Consider the following 18,175-nt stretch of genomic DNA (forward strand, 5'->3'; position numbering starts at 1 on the left):
TGGCATGGGGGCATTTTGGGAAAAAAAAAAAGTCAAAAGCGGTTGAATTGCAACAATTTGAAAGTTTGGGGGGTCAAGTGTCACTTTTTAAACATTGGAGATCAAAATGCAAATGGGTGGATAGTTTAAGGGGGTAAAATGTATTTTCTCCTTCTTTATATTTTCTCAATATGAAACATCCACTGACAAGTACACTTCTCATGCTCCATAAATTATATTAAAATTGTTTTAACAAAATAAATTTTGATACTTGAACGATCGATGTACAAGTGTCAACGATCAATCGATCCCACTTCAAACGATTGATGCATAACTATCATCGATCAATCGATCCACATAGATCGAACGTTGGATCAAAGTTTTTGTGTACATTGACTATCTAGCTTGTTGTTGAGCTAACCTATTGGTTGCATGAATCAGACATGTTCTTGTCATGATCATTGAAACGATCACTTTAATCTACTAGGAGAAACTTCAGCATATATATGCATGGTTGAGTAAACCCATGTGAATTAAAAAGGATTAAGCTCAAATTGAAAAGATATTACAAGTATAAGTGATTAATAAAATATAGTTGTCTCCAAATTCATAAACTTGAGTTTTTGAGTTAAGTAGTATCCCAACATAATATATTATGGTTTTATTGAAAGACTCCAAACTCAAGTTTTTTAAGTTTGGTGGTATTTCAGCACAGTATATATAATTTCACTTAAAAACTCTAACAAGAACCCCGCTAATTTTTGCTGAAATTAGATCTCGTGTAGCTTTAAACCCGTTAACTTTACTTTGCAATTACAAAATAACAATATTTGGTGCGCTTTTAGAAACACACACCTTTAAAGGTTAAACTACAATTCTAAATGCCAAATTGTGATTTTACCAAAATCTTAATTGCGTTTTTAACATCTCTAGCAATAAGATATAAAATATCTAATTAAAAACACTCTCATTTAATTTACCTACTCATTTTTTAATACAAACTCTAATTGATGATCTTTTATTTTCCCTACTTTCTTTTAAATATTATTTTTCCTTCTTTTTCTATTACATTCTTGTGAATATAAGCTCTTGGAGAGGGAGATAAAAGAGAAAATATTAAAGAAATGATGTATTATGCTTTGGTATTCCAAATGTATTTGTGAAAAATCAACAATCTTAATTAACTAAATTCAGCTAATATAAACATTTTAGTCTAGAGATATTCACATGCTCACTGAAGCAGTAACAGCCAGAGCGGCAGTCGATGCTGGATTAGACAAAACTTGGTCAGCAGTGAACTCTGAAGCAAAATATAGTTCAGTGCACTCATTGACAAATATACTCCTTCAGAGTTCAGAGGCTTCAGGGGAGGCTCTCACTTCCCCAAATGCTTCCACTTTTTCGAAAGTGCCACCATTCGTGAATGATGCTACACATGAATGGGCATTAAACAACATTTTTTTTTTTTTCTGGTTTCATGGAGGCAAATAATTTGCCTAAGTTGCTCTCTGACTCTGACTGGTGCTTTAGTTTTTTCTCTGCCCAACTCTTTTCTCATTTGTAGTTGTGCTTTTTTACTTTTTTGCTGTACTTTGTCCAGGCAGCAAATTAAATATTCAACTAATCTTTTTGACTATTTTGCTCCAAACGTTGATTAAAACAAAGAGGATGGGCTGAAATTTCAAATAGCCTGTACTTTTATTTGTGTGCAATAGATTGGATGCGACTTGCATTCAAATGCTAATATAAATTACAATTTTTTCTTTTTCTTTTTCCTTTACTCCTTAGCGTTAACAATTTTTTAAATAACAAAATTCAAAATCACCCAAAATATAAAATTAGAATCTTATACATATATCTCAATACGATCCGAACTCAATATACAACATAAAAAAATTTACAATTTTTAACACGATTTATAAACTCAATATAAAATTAACGAATTAGAATTGAAAGCTCTTACCCGTTTAATAAAATAAGTCACCTAATTTTATGTTCATTGCCAATTGGTCAAAAGTATGCGCTAGCAACTTAAATGGGTTGGAGACAGATCATGATATTGTTTGAAATATAGTAAGATTTGCACACCTATTTTGACATATTAACGCCGTCATAAACAAGAGTCGTCCCATGGCATACAAATTACATTAGCAGAAGCCTTTCTATAGGCAGGCTCTCAAATGACCAATAGTTAGGCACATTAATTCCCATCACTGAAGTGCTGAGAAGCCATCTCCTTTCTTACATAGCTGCCCTCGAGTAAAGTAGTTTTCAAAAGACAGAAACATTGATCATTTTCGTAGAAACCAAAGGATGCAGATAGTATTTTTCTAGAAGTCATAATATTTATAGGGGTGCAAAACAAAATCAAGTATGTGGAGAAGATTCAGTTCTTGGACAGCCAAATTACATCCTGGACAGCAGATGTGGCAAGCAGGATGCAGCTGAAGAAAGTGAAGGCTATTGAGATGGCAACATGGTCGCAGAAGCTTTGTAATGGCTTGCAAAAGTTCGGTAGAGCTGTATGTCGGATTCCGGTGCGGTTCAAGTTGGTCACCCCCGACGCAGCCGACCCAGCGCTCATCAATGCATATGCAAATACCTGCCACTTAAAACTAATCAGGCCCTTACACGGCAGCAATGAACTGAAAGTGAATGCCAAATTCTGAAAGGGATGAACAGGATTTTCTTCAACAAGAATTTGGCTCTTTCTACTTGGTAAAAAGACCAATAAGTTTAACATGTATGCAGCAATTCTGTTTTCTGAAATTGTCAAATGACTGTACAGTAATACAGCATGATTTATGATTATTTCAATGTCTATCTTGTGACTTGTGAGTAAGATAAATGCTACACAGGAAGAACAATATTTTCAAGTAACTAAGCATCTCTATGTTTCCAGAATCTGCAAATTATAAACTTTCAGAAACATCTATCCTGCTTCCACTGCCAGGAAAACTACATCGATTTTGAGTCGATTAATTAAAATCTTTCGCTGTTTGGCATTTACAGCTTGGAAAGATTAGGAATCTGTGAGTTATGGATTTGTATACTCTAGAGAATTACTCTGAAAATTATGAACTGTCCTCCCAATACAGCCAATTAGGAATGTTACGAAATCCCCCGCCCAAAATAACATGTACTCGGGTAAAGAGAGATGAAAACTAGTGACCTCCGTTTTAGCCGACCGACAAGCAAAAACATAACTTGCTCAACTAGTTTTTCACTAATAATTATAAGGAAAGAATTGATGGTTCATTGCTTGAGCTTTTCTTTTCTACACATCTTCAACTTCCTCTTAATATGTAATTAACATATGCCAAGTATGAGGGTATTTGCGTCTAACATTATAGTTCTTACAATCTTATACGTGTACGACCTCAGTAAGATGAAAAAGATATATTGTGGCATCAAAGAGAACTAAAAATGCACGTGAACAAAATGTGTATCTTGTAACTGCTGCTTTATGAGAGAATTAATGCTAGCAAATCCATTACCTGATCCCCAGCAAATATAAGCCACGCATGATTTCTTGAGGGGATCACTGGGGACTTTCTCAGCAGCCTTGACCCGCTAATGAGGAGTTGCAGCAGGGAGTGAGCGGCAACGGCAGCCGAAACTCCAACGAGATACCTGCCCACCACAAATTCATAGAGCTATCTTAACAACTTTTGGTCATACAAATCACGCCTATAAACCCTTTATTGCTTTAGACGCAACATCAACTAAAAAAAGCTGCACATTTGTTTTGAGATACTTCTCACTACAGGAATCACACCTGTTTGATGGACTCTACCTAATTCAATCTAACTCATACACAGCCTCAACGCTATTAGGGTCTAAAACTCAAATTTACATTTCTGAAGTTTAATCGTTTTGTTTAGTGAAGAGTGAAAAAGCTATCCATGAAGTAGGGGACAAAATGGAAAATTCAATGAAATCCCAGCCCAAAGAGATCTATAAAGAGACAAATACATAAATAAAAAAATGAAGAAGAGTGGGAAAACAAACAAAACAAAAATCATTCACGGGTCTGATTCTGTTCATTCAGATGCCATGAATATTAGAGAGAGAATTCCCCAAATTTGTTGTTGCATCAGAAGCGCCAGACATAAAGCAATTATGTCAACATGGGTTTTCAACCCAACAAACCAACCAAGACAAGGACCTGCTCTCTCCGGTCAATTTTTTTTTGGTGAGAAGTAAAATACTTAGTGGAGTGGGAAAAACAAAATCCAAAAGACGTTCTAGCAAAACATTATTTAAAAATATATAAATAATTTGCATCACTTGGAACCCAATGAAAGAAACCCTCCGCCCATCACCCAATATGTATGCAAAAAAGAATTTAAAAAAAAAAAATGGTTACTTACTTTTACAAAAGAAGAAAAGAAAATGTGGTAAAATAAAAAATAAATCAATGTTGGGGCCAAACCAGAAAGGAGCTTAAAGAAAAAGAAAAAAAAGAAGCTGGAGTCCATCGGAATCCATTTCCCTCATTTTCCTGACCTTTCTCAGCTACCAAACAAGAGCGTCAAGAAATAAGACCCAGAAGCGCATACAGGAAACTTCTCTCAGGGAGGGAGGCTTACTCGAAGGAGCGCGAGTAAGACCACTTGGAGTAAACGGGAAGCTGGAAGCCGTAGATGGAGACAGTGCTAGCCTCCCTGGCCGTGACCATGAACGACAGGGCGATCACGGAGGTCGCCATGCACAGAAGCCTCAAAACGAGGTGGGCCAAGTCAGATTTCCGGCGCACCGGCGATCCCTTCGTCTCAGACGGCCTCGTCGTCCCCACGAGTGGCCCACTCATGGTGCTGTTCTCCGCCGCAGCAACCTTAGCCTCCTCCGACGCCTTCCGGTCGCTCACCATCGTCTCTGTGTCTCTCTGACTGCCTCTGAGACTGGGAGTGAGAGTTGACAGGCTCCGTTGAGGGTTTTAAATGTGCGAGTAATGCGTGAGTGAGTGATGGCTGGCTCAGGCGCTTGGGGTTTTTATAGAGGAGAGAGAGGCTTCTCCTAGCTCCCTCTGCTTACTTTTCTATTCCTTTTCCTTAAAAAGGTCACCGAAAAACGCTAAATAATATAACGGTTGATTTAAAAATACAACATTTATACTGTATTTTTTAAAATAAAATAAAAAAAAAATAGATTTTTAGTATTTTGTGAGAAAGAGAGAAAATTAAATTAAATTTGAAACCCTTAAAAAAAAAACTACAGGTATTGGTGAATAGTTTTTTTTTTTATAACACCTTCGTTTCAAGTAAATGGTGCAAATTAAACCTATTAAGTGTGCAATATCCCAAATAAAATAAAAATACCATTTATTTCAAAACTATCCTCCCAATTGAGAAGATCACCCACGATTGAATGAGTCAAATGACACAAAACAATCAATAATAAAGTATTGATGGTATTTGTTAAATGATTATATTTATTTTTTTATCAGTTTAATTTTTTAAAATAAGCAATTATTTAATATGTTATTTGAGTCAAATATCTTAAATTCAAATTTTAATTCATCTTGGACATAACATATTACAAAAAAATTTAAATTTACACGTGGAGAGTATTAAAATATTAATTAAATATTTAATAAATAATTTTTACTGTTATAATATTTAATTAAAAAATATTAAGTGTTTTTTTAGTGTTATTTTGGTGTCCTTTCAATTATGATATAGTTTTAAAATCATTAATAGATTAAAAGTTAATAATGATAATATCAAATTCAACAATAATTTTAAAAGTTATATCACAGTTAAAAAAATATTAAAAAAATATATAACATTTTTTAATCAATTATAAAGGAGTTGTACAGTAATCTATTATATTATAAAAGTTGTGGCAGTGTGAACGGGAATTGGGGAGTGGGTGGGGACACGTGGAGTAGCCAAGTAAGAGACAGACGCGAGGCGAGAGATGGGCGGGGGGACAGAGCAGAGCCCGTGAGTGAGCAGTGCCATGGAATTGATGCTTTGTTTGTTTGGGTAAGTTCACTCCCTTCATTTTACTCTTGCTCTGTTATAGCCTATAGCCCACAGAGCCCGTGAGCCTGTTTGTTTGGGCCGTGGCCCCGTTGGCCGTAGTCTTTCTTTCTCAAAGTAAGGAGGACCACTATTGCCTTTTGCAAGGAATAATGTTAAAAAGATAATTAGGATTTTTTTTTTTGGGTGTCATTTCAAATGTGATTTTACTTCTTAAAATTATTATTAAATCCGTAGAGTTGTATGTGTCTCATACATGGATTTCACACATGAGCTTCACAAATCCAATAAAAAATTTTTAAAAAATGAGAGAAAAAAAAAATTAAAAAAAAAAGTCTAGCAATTCTCTTTTAAAAATCACATGACAAAATTTTTTACTAGTATTACTCTTGGATAGTTGGGAGTTGGGGACTTTTTTTATTGAGCAGTGATCTGCAGCACACTGGCGTGCATGAACAGTCATGCACGTCAGTGTTATTTAATTATAAAATATAATTAAATAATTATTTAAACAGTAAAAATAAAATAAATATCTAATATTGGCATGCATGACTGTTCATACACGCCAGTGTGCTGCATATCACTAACTTTTTTATTTATTTACTGGAGTTGGGATTGTCAGAGCCATAAAGGAGGAGGATGAAGATCCATGATTCAATGCCCTAACTTCTTGTAGTATGACACAAACCCAAATTTTGCTCAATTTTTGGATGGGTTTCTTTTTTTTCTTTTTCTTTTTTCTTCTTCTGTTCATAGATGGATGGGTTTCTTTAGTCATTGAATAGAAAGTTGACAGCCCAGGAAAACCAAAGAAGAAGAGTTGGTAGGTCAAGAAATTGTTTTCCTTGTCCTAAGGTTTTAGAATTGGTCTTGCATTTATTGGGTAAGACTCTCTACAAAGATCATTACACTCCATTTTGTAGCTTTATAATCTGAGTAGCGTCATTCTCTCAAAATTAATGTGGTGTGACAATTAATTTTTTAGTTAAAAAATCAATCCACGTAAACATCGAAAAAATGAAAAATAATGAAAGAAGAAATAGAATTACTTCTGAAAAGGACAAAAACTGCTTTTAACCCCTTAAAAGGGAAGAAATTCATGAATTTTGTACAATGTCGATTTCTACAAATTGTTAGGTTCCATGTCATGTTAGGCTGTTAGCACTGGCATTGGCAGTACCTTGACCCGAATGCACGCCAAGGCCTACCACTGGTGACCCACCGCAGGGTCACCAAGTGACTTACCACGGGGTTATAATAATGATAATAAATAGAACCAAACCTTGCATTTTTCTTGGATACAACTATGCAGGCTATAAGTGCTTGGATTTGTTACCAGTAAAGCATACTTGTCTAAACATGTTATATTTGATGAGGAGTCCTTCCATGCCAAGAATCAAGCTACCTCACAACTTCCATCCAAGATCAATGCACAAGGTAATGCTCCCTTATTTCTCCCTATTTCTTGTCCAATTCCATATATTTTGCATGTTGTTTCTGACCATATTGCAGCTAATGATCCTCCTAAACATCCCACACCTGCCAGTCTGCTACTATTTCTGACCAATCACCACCTTCAGCTGCAATCCCTTCACCTATCCCCACCCTAGCTACTGCTTCCCCATCATCTGCTTCCCCTGCCCCATCAGACTCTCCACAACGAACTCACCCTATGACCACTAGGTCAGAACAGGCTCCCTTAGACCTATGTCCTTCTCAGAATTTCAACTATACCAGGCCACGCTACCCGAGTCTGAACCAATATCCTATAGGAAGGCTGCCACTGATCCTAGGTGGATAGCAGCCATGCAATTGGAGTATGATGCACTAATTTTGAAAATGCACTTTTTTTTAATAACAAAAAAAAAAATCATAATGTGTTATTTCTAGGCCTATAACAAGTGGAGACATTATGGTTCTTATAATGGTTCTTATTATTGGCCTTTGCTTGTCTTCTTATGTAGCTTGAAAATAAACAAACATAGATGAATAAAACTCAGATTATCATGTGCTAACGCATCTTTGCTCTCACATCAGAATTCCAAATGTTTACATCTTGTCACATATCAACCTCGAAGTGAATGGTACAAAGTCTTTTGAGGATTTTAAGAAAAAGAAAAAGGAAATCAAACATTTCTCACTGGGAGGAAAAACTTTAAAAAAAAAAAAAAATGAGGAAAAGAAAAAGCCGCTTCAAGCTTACATGTGCTGAAACTCTCATCTGATCATTCAATTGCCTGAGTGGATGCATATTTGATTGAAACTAGATGGCACAAAAAAATAAACTCTAAAACTGGCCTAAACTCCAAACATCAAATCCATGATTTTGGACGCCAAAGATTTTGTAGGGGAAGCAACGGCACCTCCTGACTGACGCACATTAGTATTGCCATTTTGAAGATAGTAGGGGCGAGAAGGGGCTCTCAATGTGTTCACCTCTGAGTATTTTGCAGATGGAGGCATGAATCCCTGATTCTTAACCCTTTCATTCAAAGCCTGACGTTGCATTGGATCCAATGGCTTCACACCTACAATCAGTACCCCATTAATTTGCATGCCATTTTTGCTAAGAGCCTTCAGAGCATCAAAACGATTCTGCACCAACAATAAATAAACCAACCAAATCAGTAACCCTTTTGGTAAACCCCAAAAACTGAAAAGAAAAAAGAAGAAAAACGAAAAAAAGGCAGCAGATGCATATTATAACCCCTACAACAGATTAGGAAGGATTTCCAAATAATGGCCAACAAAGCGGCAAGTTCATTGTCAAAGCAGACATGGACAACTTAGGCTCTGTTTGTTAATGTGTTTTGGGGGTATTTTGTCATTTTTGGTTTTAAAAAGTATTCTAATGCGACATAAAGATGAAAAGTTTTTTTGTAATTTTATGAGTGTTTCGAGTTTGGGTTACTTATCAATAATTTTATTTGGGAAGAGAAAACATAAAACAAATCAAAAATTTTAACAAATGGAGCATTAGATACTATTTGTTTAGCATCTGAAAAATACCAGATTGATTTTGTCTGTGGATTGATTTTGTCTGTGGATTCGCAGCAAATTTTTCTTGTGTTAGCAATAAAAGTAATTCAAAAATCCTCAACTGTATACTTTTTCTTGTCCATATCAAGTTTCACATATTATATGTCACATGCAACAGATGAATTAAAGCCAATATTAGTGGAAGAAAGATCTTGAAAATCCAATTTCATCTTGATAGTCTGTATACTTTAGATGTAATAAAGACTTTTTAAGTATAAAACATGGAGATAGCATTTTCTAATGTACTGAATGGAATAACATTAGTGGCTTCATGTGCTTATAAAATTAATTTTTCAGACATAATAACGAGAAAATTTAGGAAATACTTTCTATGCAAATCATGAGTACATGATCTTACATTCGTACTAGCGGACGCCATCAAAATGGTCGATAGTTCAAGAATTTCCATCCTAGAGTTAGTGAGAATATAAAATAGAACGGTCACTATTGACCATTGGAGCATTTGCATAAAATCCACTGAAGCATCCAGCCAACAAGAAGCCAGCTTTCAATACGTAAAGAATAGGTAGCAGTTTTTCCACATTTAGCAAATCAAAACCAAGCAAAAATTTTACAAAGGAGAATGCCTTTCACGAAACAAAATGTTCAGAGAAAACAATATCTACACATTTTACTATATTCAGCCAGCTAAAAATAAAAATAAAAATAAAAATAAAAATCAAGAAGATTTTAAGTCTATCACCATCTTAGTTAATTTAAGTCCACTCGGCATACACTTATCATTAGTAAGCATGACAAGCATGGTTTTCAATTAGACAAAGAGTTATAGTAACACCTAAGGCCCCAAGAAAAGATGGAATAAAAAGATAATTGATGTTGAATAAAATAAGCCATATTTATCAAACTTGAAACAAGAGGAAAGAAGAAGAACCTGATATAGAATGTGCATCCAGTTAGCTTCTCTTGGACCAGGAACATGTTTCAAAGTCACACCACACTTTTCAAACTCCCTCAATACTAAATTTGTATCAGCAGGGGAAAACCTGAAAAGAAAAAAGAACAGTATTAAAGACCAATAATGTAATAAGTAAATAAGCACATTTCATATACTTACATAATGAACAACTAAGGGCATATAAAAATAAAATAAAAAATAATAACAATAATAATTAAAAAAAAAAAAAAAAGCGTTTAATAGTTTAAGCCTCAAGTAAGATGCTCAGAGGCAGACCCTAGAAGTTTCAAACACTAAAACCTCATGTTTCAAAGGTGGAAAACACCATCAGGCGTGTTCAACCTTGAATCTCTTGTCTATTATGTTTACAGATAGTCTAAGCCTAAAAAAATGCTTTAATTGTCAATTTCCTAAACTATTGGAGGCTGGCTTCATTAAGCAAATCAGCCACCAGGCAGATCAGTAGCCCCCATGGTGGTCGCGACACAAATCCAGTAGCTTCCACCCTTGGAGGCCAGCCTCCACTTAAAAAAAAATTATATGTAACCAGGCAGCCTCCACACCTGAAAAACGAGCAGGTGTTTTCAAAACATTCCTATATAAAGGTGTGCGATGTTTTTTAAAAAGTGTTTTGGGATTCATTTTGAAAAGTGTGTAAGTGGTAAGAGCCACATATGAGAATCCATTTGGTATCTATTGTCTGAGTTGTTTCAGTGTTTGAAAAGTGAAAACACTTCTCAAAAACTTCTCCAAACAAGGGCTTAGTGCATGTTTTTTAATGTATTTTTTTGTTTTTTGTTTGAAAAAATATTATGATGCGACATATATGTGAATACTATTTGTGTTTTTATAAGTATTTAGTGTTTTGGATTGTTTGTTAATGTATTTGTTTTGATGAAAAAATACGAAAGACAAAAAAAAAAAAAATACATAACCTTAGTTTCTATATTATCGCCTTGGGAAAACATAATACGAAAGAAAAAAAAAAAAAAAATGGAAAGAAAATTTTTGCTACAATATATTCAAAAGAAACATCTGAGATGGCTTAAACATTTTGTTCTTGTCAATTCTTCGCCTTCATTCAACCCTCTACGTCTTCCTCAACTTTGAACTGAAAATTCTTCTTGGTTGCATACTCTAAAAACACAAGAGGGTTGAATGAATCATTGAACTAGAGACCAATCAACAACGTTGTTATGGGAATTAAAAATCATTGAACAAATCAAAGGGGAACATTTAGTCTCTTGCTACTTGATAGAAAAGTATACTCATGCTATTCTGCTCTCAATGAATCCACGTCAAGAAGAGGTCATTTTCCCACTGACAACCATTAAGATCAAAGTTCCACACGTTCTCTTATATCTTAAACATAAGAGGAATTATAAAGCCAATGAAACAAAACAAGAATAAGATCACTATTTTACTTTGTTTAAGTAAACTATTAGTTGTAAGATCCCAAAGAGCTATGTGTTTTAAACAATTGAGGAGATGAATTATACAAAAGGTTTAGCATGCATAAGACTGTAAAAGATAAAGCAGAGAATGCCATATGCAAATCAAATTTCACTTTGTTCAACAACCAATGGAACTTCCATGTGATAGTGCTCTCAAAAATATATGGAATAGCAAAAATGAATACAGTATTTGTTTAAAATGACATAAGAACTTATGTAACTCATATAACTTCAAAAGTGTTTCAAGCATGTCAAAATGCAAAAATAATATCATATTCAAGAGTCCGTCTCCATTCAAGTTTAAAGCATTGAGACTATCAGTGGAAATCATCTATTGGCTACAGTTCTTCCACTCCACCTAGTGGTCCTGCATCTTGAGAAAAATACCTTCTTTTTTTTATAAGTAATAATGATATAAAAAGCGCAGAGGGGCGCAACCCACATACACGGGAAGTATAAAAGAGAGCGCCTAAGAGGGAGAAAAATGAAAAAAGAAATTAGAGAAACTGATCTCTATAGGAGCAAGCCAAGCGGCTGTCCAGGAATACAAAGTAAAGAAGAAGAAATGGGTCAATTCCTCTATGGTCCTAGTGGAGTTCTCAAAGCATCTAGCATTGATACTTTGAGAAACATACTTCAATACCAAGTTACTACTAATGAGGAAGTTTACTTAAATGATGAATCTTCATCCCAAGTAAAACAAATATGTATAAAATGTAGCCTGCTTCGTATAAATTTTGCAGTCAAAAGCACTTGCACTAATAAACCAAAAATCACCATTGATGACACAACTGCTCATGCCAAAAAGCAACAAAAAAGAAGCAAAGAGGACTACAATTTAATTTTCAAATAATTTGCCATCACCTTATATTGAACCATCCCACCAGTGCTTGTTATCTATAATTGGATCTCTCCTTCTTTAATGTCAGACAGGACAAAGCCAAACTCTATCAACCCCAGGCATAAACATATAAACTCAGAAAATCACTATTAACAAAAGAATGTGTGGCAAACATTTAAAGCAAATATCCCTTAATATGCATCCATTCTAGAGCTCTGAACTACATAGAAGATGGATGAAAGAGAGATTAAAGCCAAACAATAAATAGGTAAAACCATAAAAGACAAAAGAAAGAATAAAACAATACCCATAAACAGTAACCCATTCTTCCTCATTGAGGTTCCCTGCGGGCAAGCAATTCCTCTGTATCTCTGGTCTTGCAACTTCCCCTGGGGGCAGAAGTGTGATCAACGCAACAGGCTGGACCACACCCTCAACAGGCGAATTCTTTCCATTCTCATCTTGCTCACTGCCACTCTTTGCAGGTGTTGTAGGCGACCACCAACTCAAACCCACCGAACCCAGTTGGTTTTGCTGTGCACCCATCATGGCATAAGAAATGCTTGTCTCTGATTTGCCACGTCAAACTTTGGCAGACACTTGTCTGACTCTAGGCAGCCGGATAGCAGGACTCCTATTACACTAGCACTAATTGGTCACTTACACCCCCAGCCAAACCCGGACCAAAAAAAAATAAATAAATACAAACAAACATCAACATAAAGGTGGATTACGGGGATTACCAGAAAACTGTACAGAAATGTCGTTCTCCTAACAACATATACCTCCTTTTTCTTTTTTTTGTTCTCAAGAAGCTAATAAGCTATACTCAAAAATTGCTAGACGCTGCTGCAACTCAAAGTTGTGCATCACCATCACATTGTTACAAAACAAAAACCAAAAAAAATCTTTGAATTACCACAACTCCTGTGGCTTGCAAGAAGTGCGTCATTTCTCACAAAAATAAAAAATAAAAAAGCCTGAAAACAATTGACAATCCACCTCAAATGTCTCCACCCACTGCAAATGGATTACCCTTTTTATGCCCCTGCTGAGCGAATGCTTCATTCAGTGGCTTCTGCTCCATACGAAGTTCTGGTCTTTACGATGTACCCACTTAAAAAGACAACAAACTTTCCACAAATTTGAGGATCAAATTTCCTGTTATTTATATTTTCAAATTCATTTCCTTTTTATTCTAAAAAATTTGAACAGTTACCTTCATGACAATAAACAAGTTGTTCAGAGATATCTGCTATTTGTTGCCCGCATATGGCAGTCATCAAGTGCAATGAAAATAATGATACTACAGCTGCTCGAAGACCAACTTCTTCACCCTCTTTTATGCCACCAAAAAAAAAAAAGGGACAATAGTAATGAATTTTTACCATGGCAATGCTTCAAATGAAACAAAACATTCTATAGATATACAAAACTTTTTCTCTCCTACCAAAAAGCACTTCAGCTCAAGCATAAAGGGTGGGCTTGGGTACGGGGTGGGTTCTATGTTGAATCATATTAATACATGTTTGTATATTTATTAACCAGCAGACAGTTCACTTATCAATGTAGATTAGCCAAAACAAAACTCAAAAGATTGGAAACATTTCAAAACTGAGATAAGAAATCCACCACAACCAATCATCAACAAATTTCAAGATAATTTTTGACAAACTACAATCCACATTTGTTTCTGGCAAGTCTAGGGTTTTGATATAATCTCAATATCAGGCAAAGTACTAAGATACATGACAATGTAAAGAAACAATGTCCTAAAACATGTGGATGAAAAAGATTTAGAACAAAATCCAGTACTTCAAGGGCAAAAGTAATATGGATGCTAAGGCTCAACTGTGGAAACCTGTTGCCACTCCCCGTCGACTGCTTCCTTCCACAATGTCACATTGTTGTTTCCGTCAGCGACAGCCAATATGTTTCCCGTCAGCGACCAGGAGACCCTCCAGACAGGAGTCTTAAAATCATTCAAAACCTTGCCTTCCCATTGATCCCCCTCCTTGACCACAGTCCATATGATGACTTTGCCATCCTGTGAGGCACTTGCAATTGTAGATTTTGGAAGTCCCAAGTTGGGTGCCCACGCAACATCACGAACCCAATCTGTATGCATCTGAAGAGCTGGAAAGCAATCCATCTTCCAACTCCCATTATAGAGCTTCCACACCTTCACAGTATTATCACAACCACCTGAGCAGAGCTTCTGAACAGGATCAAGCAAGCCAGAACCAACAAGAGCACCAGGCGCAGTTGAGGGAGCCCATGAAACAGAAGTGACACCAACTGGATGAGCTTGGTCAATCCTCGAGGTGTCCCAACCACCATCCGGTCTTGCAGTGAAAACTGAGATATTCCCATCAGAGGAACCACATGCTAAACAAAGACCCAGTTCATGAGGAGCCCAAGCAATAGAATTGACAGAGGACTTGTGGTCATCAAAGACGTGAGCTTGGGTCCACTCATTTGGATTACCCTCCTTCCATATTATCACGTGCCCGTCATAAGAACATGAAGCGAGAAAAGACCCAAATTTCGGGTGAGCCCAGACTACCTGCCAAACAGGTCCTTGGTGGCCAGTTAATGTCGCAAGAGGCTGAGAGGTTGTATTGCTCACCCCAACTATCTTAATGGAATGGTCTGACGAGGCCGTGGCAAGACGCTTACCATAGTAATCCATTGCCACATCGTGGATCACATCTTGGTGACCAGTTTCAATCTTTTGCGAAGGCATTTTTCCACAGTCAATATACTTTACCTACTGCTTCAAAACAAAAGGGTAACTCAGATTAAAACTGATATATCTTCCATTGGTTCGCAGAAAAATTCAAATCCTATTAATACGTGAGATGATCTATATGTTCTACAACACCCAGTGTTTGCTTGCTAAGAAAGTGCAAGAAAATAAAAAAAAGTTAAATAAAGAAAACCTTAATTTGTACATTTTCCGCTGTTCTAATCTCAATAACAAAGAAGAAAAATCTTGGACAATCTAATAGCGTAACTTTCATTACAGACCAATTACTTGTAGCTACCAAACTATAGAAAATCTGAATCTAAAAGTTTCAGTTCCTCTAACATTCCTTATCTTTTCTTGTCTACCAAAAAGAACAAAGATAAAGCCAAATTACTCATGTACTCAGATCTAGGGGTGTAAACCAGCCGAGCTTGGGCGAGCTTGGCTTGTCCGGGCTCGGCTCGTTTACTTTGAGGCCAGGCTCGAGCTCGACACGAGCCTAGAAATGTTGCTCGAGCTCGGCTCGATAGGGTTGGAACCCTGTTCGAGCTCGAGCTCAAGCTCGATTAATTTTGGGATGTATATGTACATGAATTTAGCAAAAATGATTCAATCCTAGAATTCAATATTATGTGAAAGACCAACACCCATCTGTTTAATAAGACGAAGATACTTTTTCTGCTCTAATTTCATCAAACACAAACCATAATTCAGTAAAAAACAGAAACCCCAATACCTATCTATCCAAAAATATTTCCAAATTTTTCTGGGAAACCAAACGAACACATCAAACGGCAAAACCCCAAACCACCCACCACCCAAGAAGAAACGGAGAAAAAAAAAAAAAAAAAACCCAAAAAGAAAAGAAAAAGCCACAAATCTTATCACCTGCTCCGCCTCCGATCCGCGGCGTACTGCGAGAGTGAAACGACCTCCAAGAGCGGCGTGGTCAGCGGGGTTGGTAGGGGCAAGTTCCTGGAAACCGGGCACGAGCCGTTCAGCTTCAGCCAGGCGTCGAGGTGTGTGGTTGCTGCGGTGGTGGTGGTGGTTGCCGTTGGGAGCACTGGGGGAGCGGTGGGAGCGGCAACAGAGATAGGAGGCGAGGAGGATGGTGGAGACTGAAAGAGGAAAGTCGACAGAATGGAGAGATTTAGGTTAAATTGGGTTCTCTAATTTGCAACTGTTGGATTTGGAAAAATAATATCATCCAACGGCTATTAGATCATCAAAACATTTTCAACATTAATGCTTGATAGCGCACGCATTACGGAATTAATCCTTGAATATATTCACCTGGAATTAATCCTCTGTGTGTGTCTAATAGTGAGACCGGTTCCATGCAAGCATAGTAGATGATCTAGACCGTTTATTAGGATCTTGACTTTCATATTCAATTTACAACGTCAGATTAATGAGCTTATTATGTCATGTGGAGCACCATATAATTCTTTCAAATTGGTTTACACTTATATACATAGATCAAATTCAACGGCTAAGATTAAATTCAATTAAATTGGATGGCTACGATTAAATTCAATAAAAAATTTAAAATTCAAAATTTAGGAATTATGAATAAAAATTGTGTTATGTAGTATTATTTAGGGTCAGTTTGTTATTTCAATTTCAATAATTACGATTTTAAAAATTGTGTTTTTCTCAATCGCATTTTTTTTTTCTTATTTTAGATTAAGTATTTTTTAAATCACAACATAAAACGCTTTATGTCACACACTCACACACACTAATCACTATTATCATATTGCATATAGTATTATTTAATTAATATGTTAAAATGTTAATGCTTAACACAAGTCAAGTATATAATGTCAATATTAATATATATTGTATCTTATATGTAAACATTTATATACTTATATGATTGTATCATTATATGGGTCAATATTAATTTTTATATACTTATATTTTATGATCCCATGATCACGATTCATGACATATATATGATTTAAATTCAAATTGTTAAGTTTTTACATACTACAAATTGTGATTATAAAGTATAAATTATAAGAAACACATTCGTTACTTAATTATTAATCATTTAATTTTAATCTAATGGTAATGCTCAAATCCTAAGTCATAAATTCCTCATAATGTAATATGAGAAATTGTTTACGTAACAATTTCCGGGAAGTATGCCCTATAAGTGTTACAAGATTCTGGTTTATTAGCTTCTAAACCAGCTAAGTTTCCAATGGAGCAAAATGTGAAGTTGTCCAAAGATAATGGTCCTTTATTAGATGATTCCACAAGCTATAGACGCCTTATTGGAAGGTTGCTTTACTTGACAGTGACTAGACCAGACTTGTCTTACTTAGTTCAAACATCGAGTCAATTCATGGATAAACCTTGCCAACCACATTTAGATGCAGCACATAGGGTTTTAAGATACATCAAGTCTGCTCCAGGACAGTGACTAGTCTTTCCAGCTATCTCAGATTTCAAGGTTAAGGCTTTCTCTAATTTTGATTGGGCTGGTTGCCTTGACACTAGAAGGTCCATCACAGGTTTCTGTGTATTCATTGGTGACTCTATGATATCCTGGAGATCCAAAAAGCAACAAGCCGTTTCCAGATCATCAGTTGAAGCTGAGTATAGATCTATGGTTGCTGTATCTTGTGAGCTAACATGGTTGTTTTCCCTCTTGGATTATTTGTAAGCTCCTTATTAGAAACCAGCATTGATTTTCTGTGATAGCCATGCAGCTCTCCATATTGCGGCAAACCATGTTTTCTATGAACGAACCAAACACATAGAAATTGATTGTCATTTGGTTCGTGAGAAAATTTAGATGGGATTACTCAAGACTTTGCATGTTCCCTCTAATCATCAATTGACAGATATCTTCACCAAACATCTTGGTTCTGCTTTGTTTACTGATCTACTGTCCAAGATGTCTATACTAGATCTTCACCATCCATCTTGAGGGGGAGTATCTAGAACTCAAAGTATTTTGAGTTTTTGTAATTGCGATCGAGCAATGTTAATAAGTGTGATCGATCGTACTATCAGAGAAGAAACAAAAACTCTCTAATAGTGTGATCGATCGCCTTCATGCAAAACGATCGATTGCACTCGTAATAGTTTGAAAACATTGAAGCGATGAGCTGCTGCTGATAGGATGGTTAAAGCTGTTATTCTTTCTATTAAGATTGGTTTGTAAATAACAACTTATTGTTATGTAGTTAGAAGTTA

General features: G+C 35.8%; 2 protein-coding genes across 5 annotated transcripts; both read right to left on the reverse strand.

Annotated features, from left to right (window-relative positions):
• Positions 1-2,033: 2,033 nt before the first annotated feature.
• LOC132186929 (CASP-like protein 3A1) lies at positions 2,034-5,020 on the reverse strand. The gene is made up of 3 exons (XM_059601050.1): positions 4,572-5,020; positions 3,477-3,612; positions 2,034-2,581 (listed from the first exon to the last, which is right to left on the reverse strand). Exons 1-3 carry the CDS (start codon positions 4,850-4,852, stop codon positions 2,366-2,368), a joined length of 633 nt encoding a protein of 210 aa, XP_059457033.1. The 5' UTR covers positions 4,853-5,020; the 3' UTR covers positions 2,034-2,365.
• Positions 5,021-9,977: 4,957 nt separating this feature from the next.
• On the reverse strand, positions 9,978-16,120 carry LOC132186969 (protein transport protein SEC13 homolog B-like). 4 transcript variants are annotated; one of them, XR_009440783.1, is made up of 4 exons: positions 15,854-16,120; positions 14,078-14,989; positions 13,436-13,555; positions 13,269-13,332 (listed from the first exon to the last, which is right to left on the reverse strand). XR_009440783.1 is itself a non-coding variant. In XM_059601099.1 (3 exons), the coding sequence occupies exons 2-3, from the start codon at positions 14,960-14,962 to the stop codon at positions 9,995-9,997; spliced, it is 900 nt and encodes a 299-aa protein (XP_059457082.1). In that variant the 5' UTR covers positions 14,963-14,989; positions 15,854-16,120; the 3' UTR covers positions 9,978-9,994. The 4 variants fall into 4 exon arrangements, 2 of the variants coding, with proteins under 2 accessions (XP_059457082.1, XP_059457081.1); XR_009440782.1 differs by having other exon boundaries at positions 13,269-13,349; XM_059601099.1 differs by lacking the exons at positions 13,269-13,332; positions 13,436-13,555 and adding an exon at positions 9,978-10,009.
• Positions 16,121-18,175: the final 2,055 nt, after the last annotated feature.

Source organism: Corylus avellana, chromosome ca7 (assembly GCF_901000735.1).
Source record: "Corylus avellana chromosome ca7, CavTom2PMs-1.0".
In the NCBI taxonomy this organism is placed as follows: Eukaryota; Viridiplantae; Streptophyta; class Magnoliopsida; order Fagales; family Betulaceae; genus Corylus; species Corylus avellana.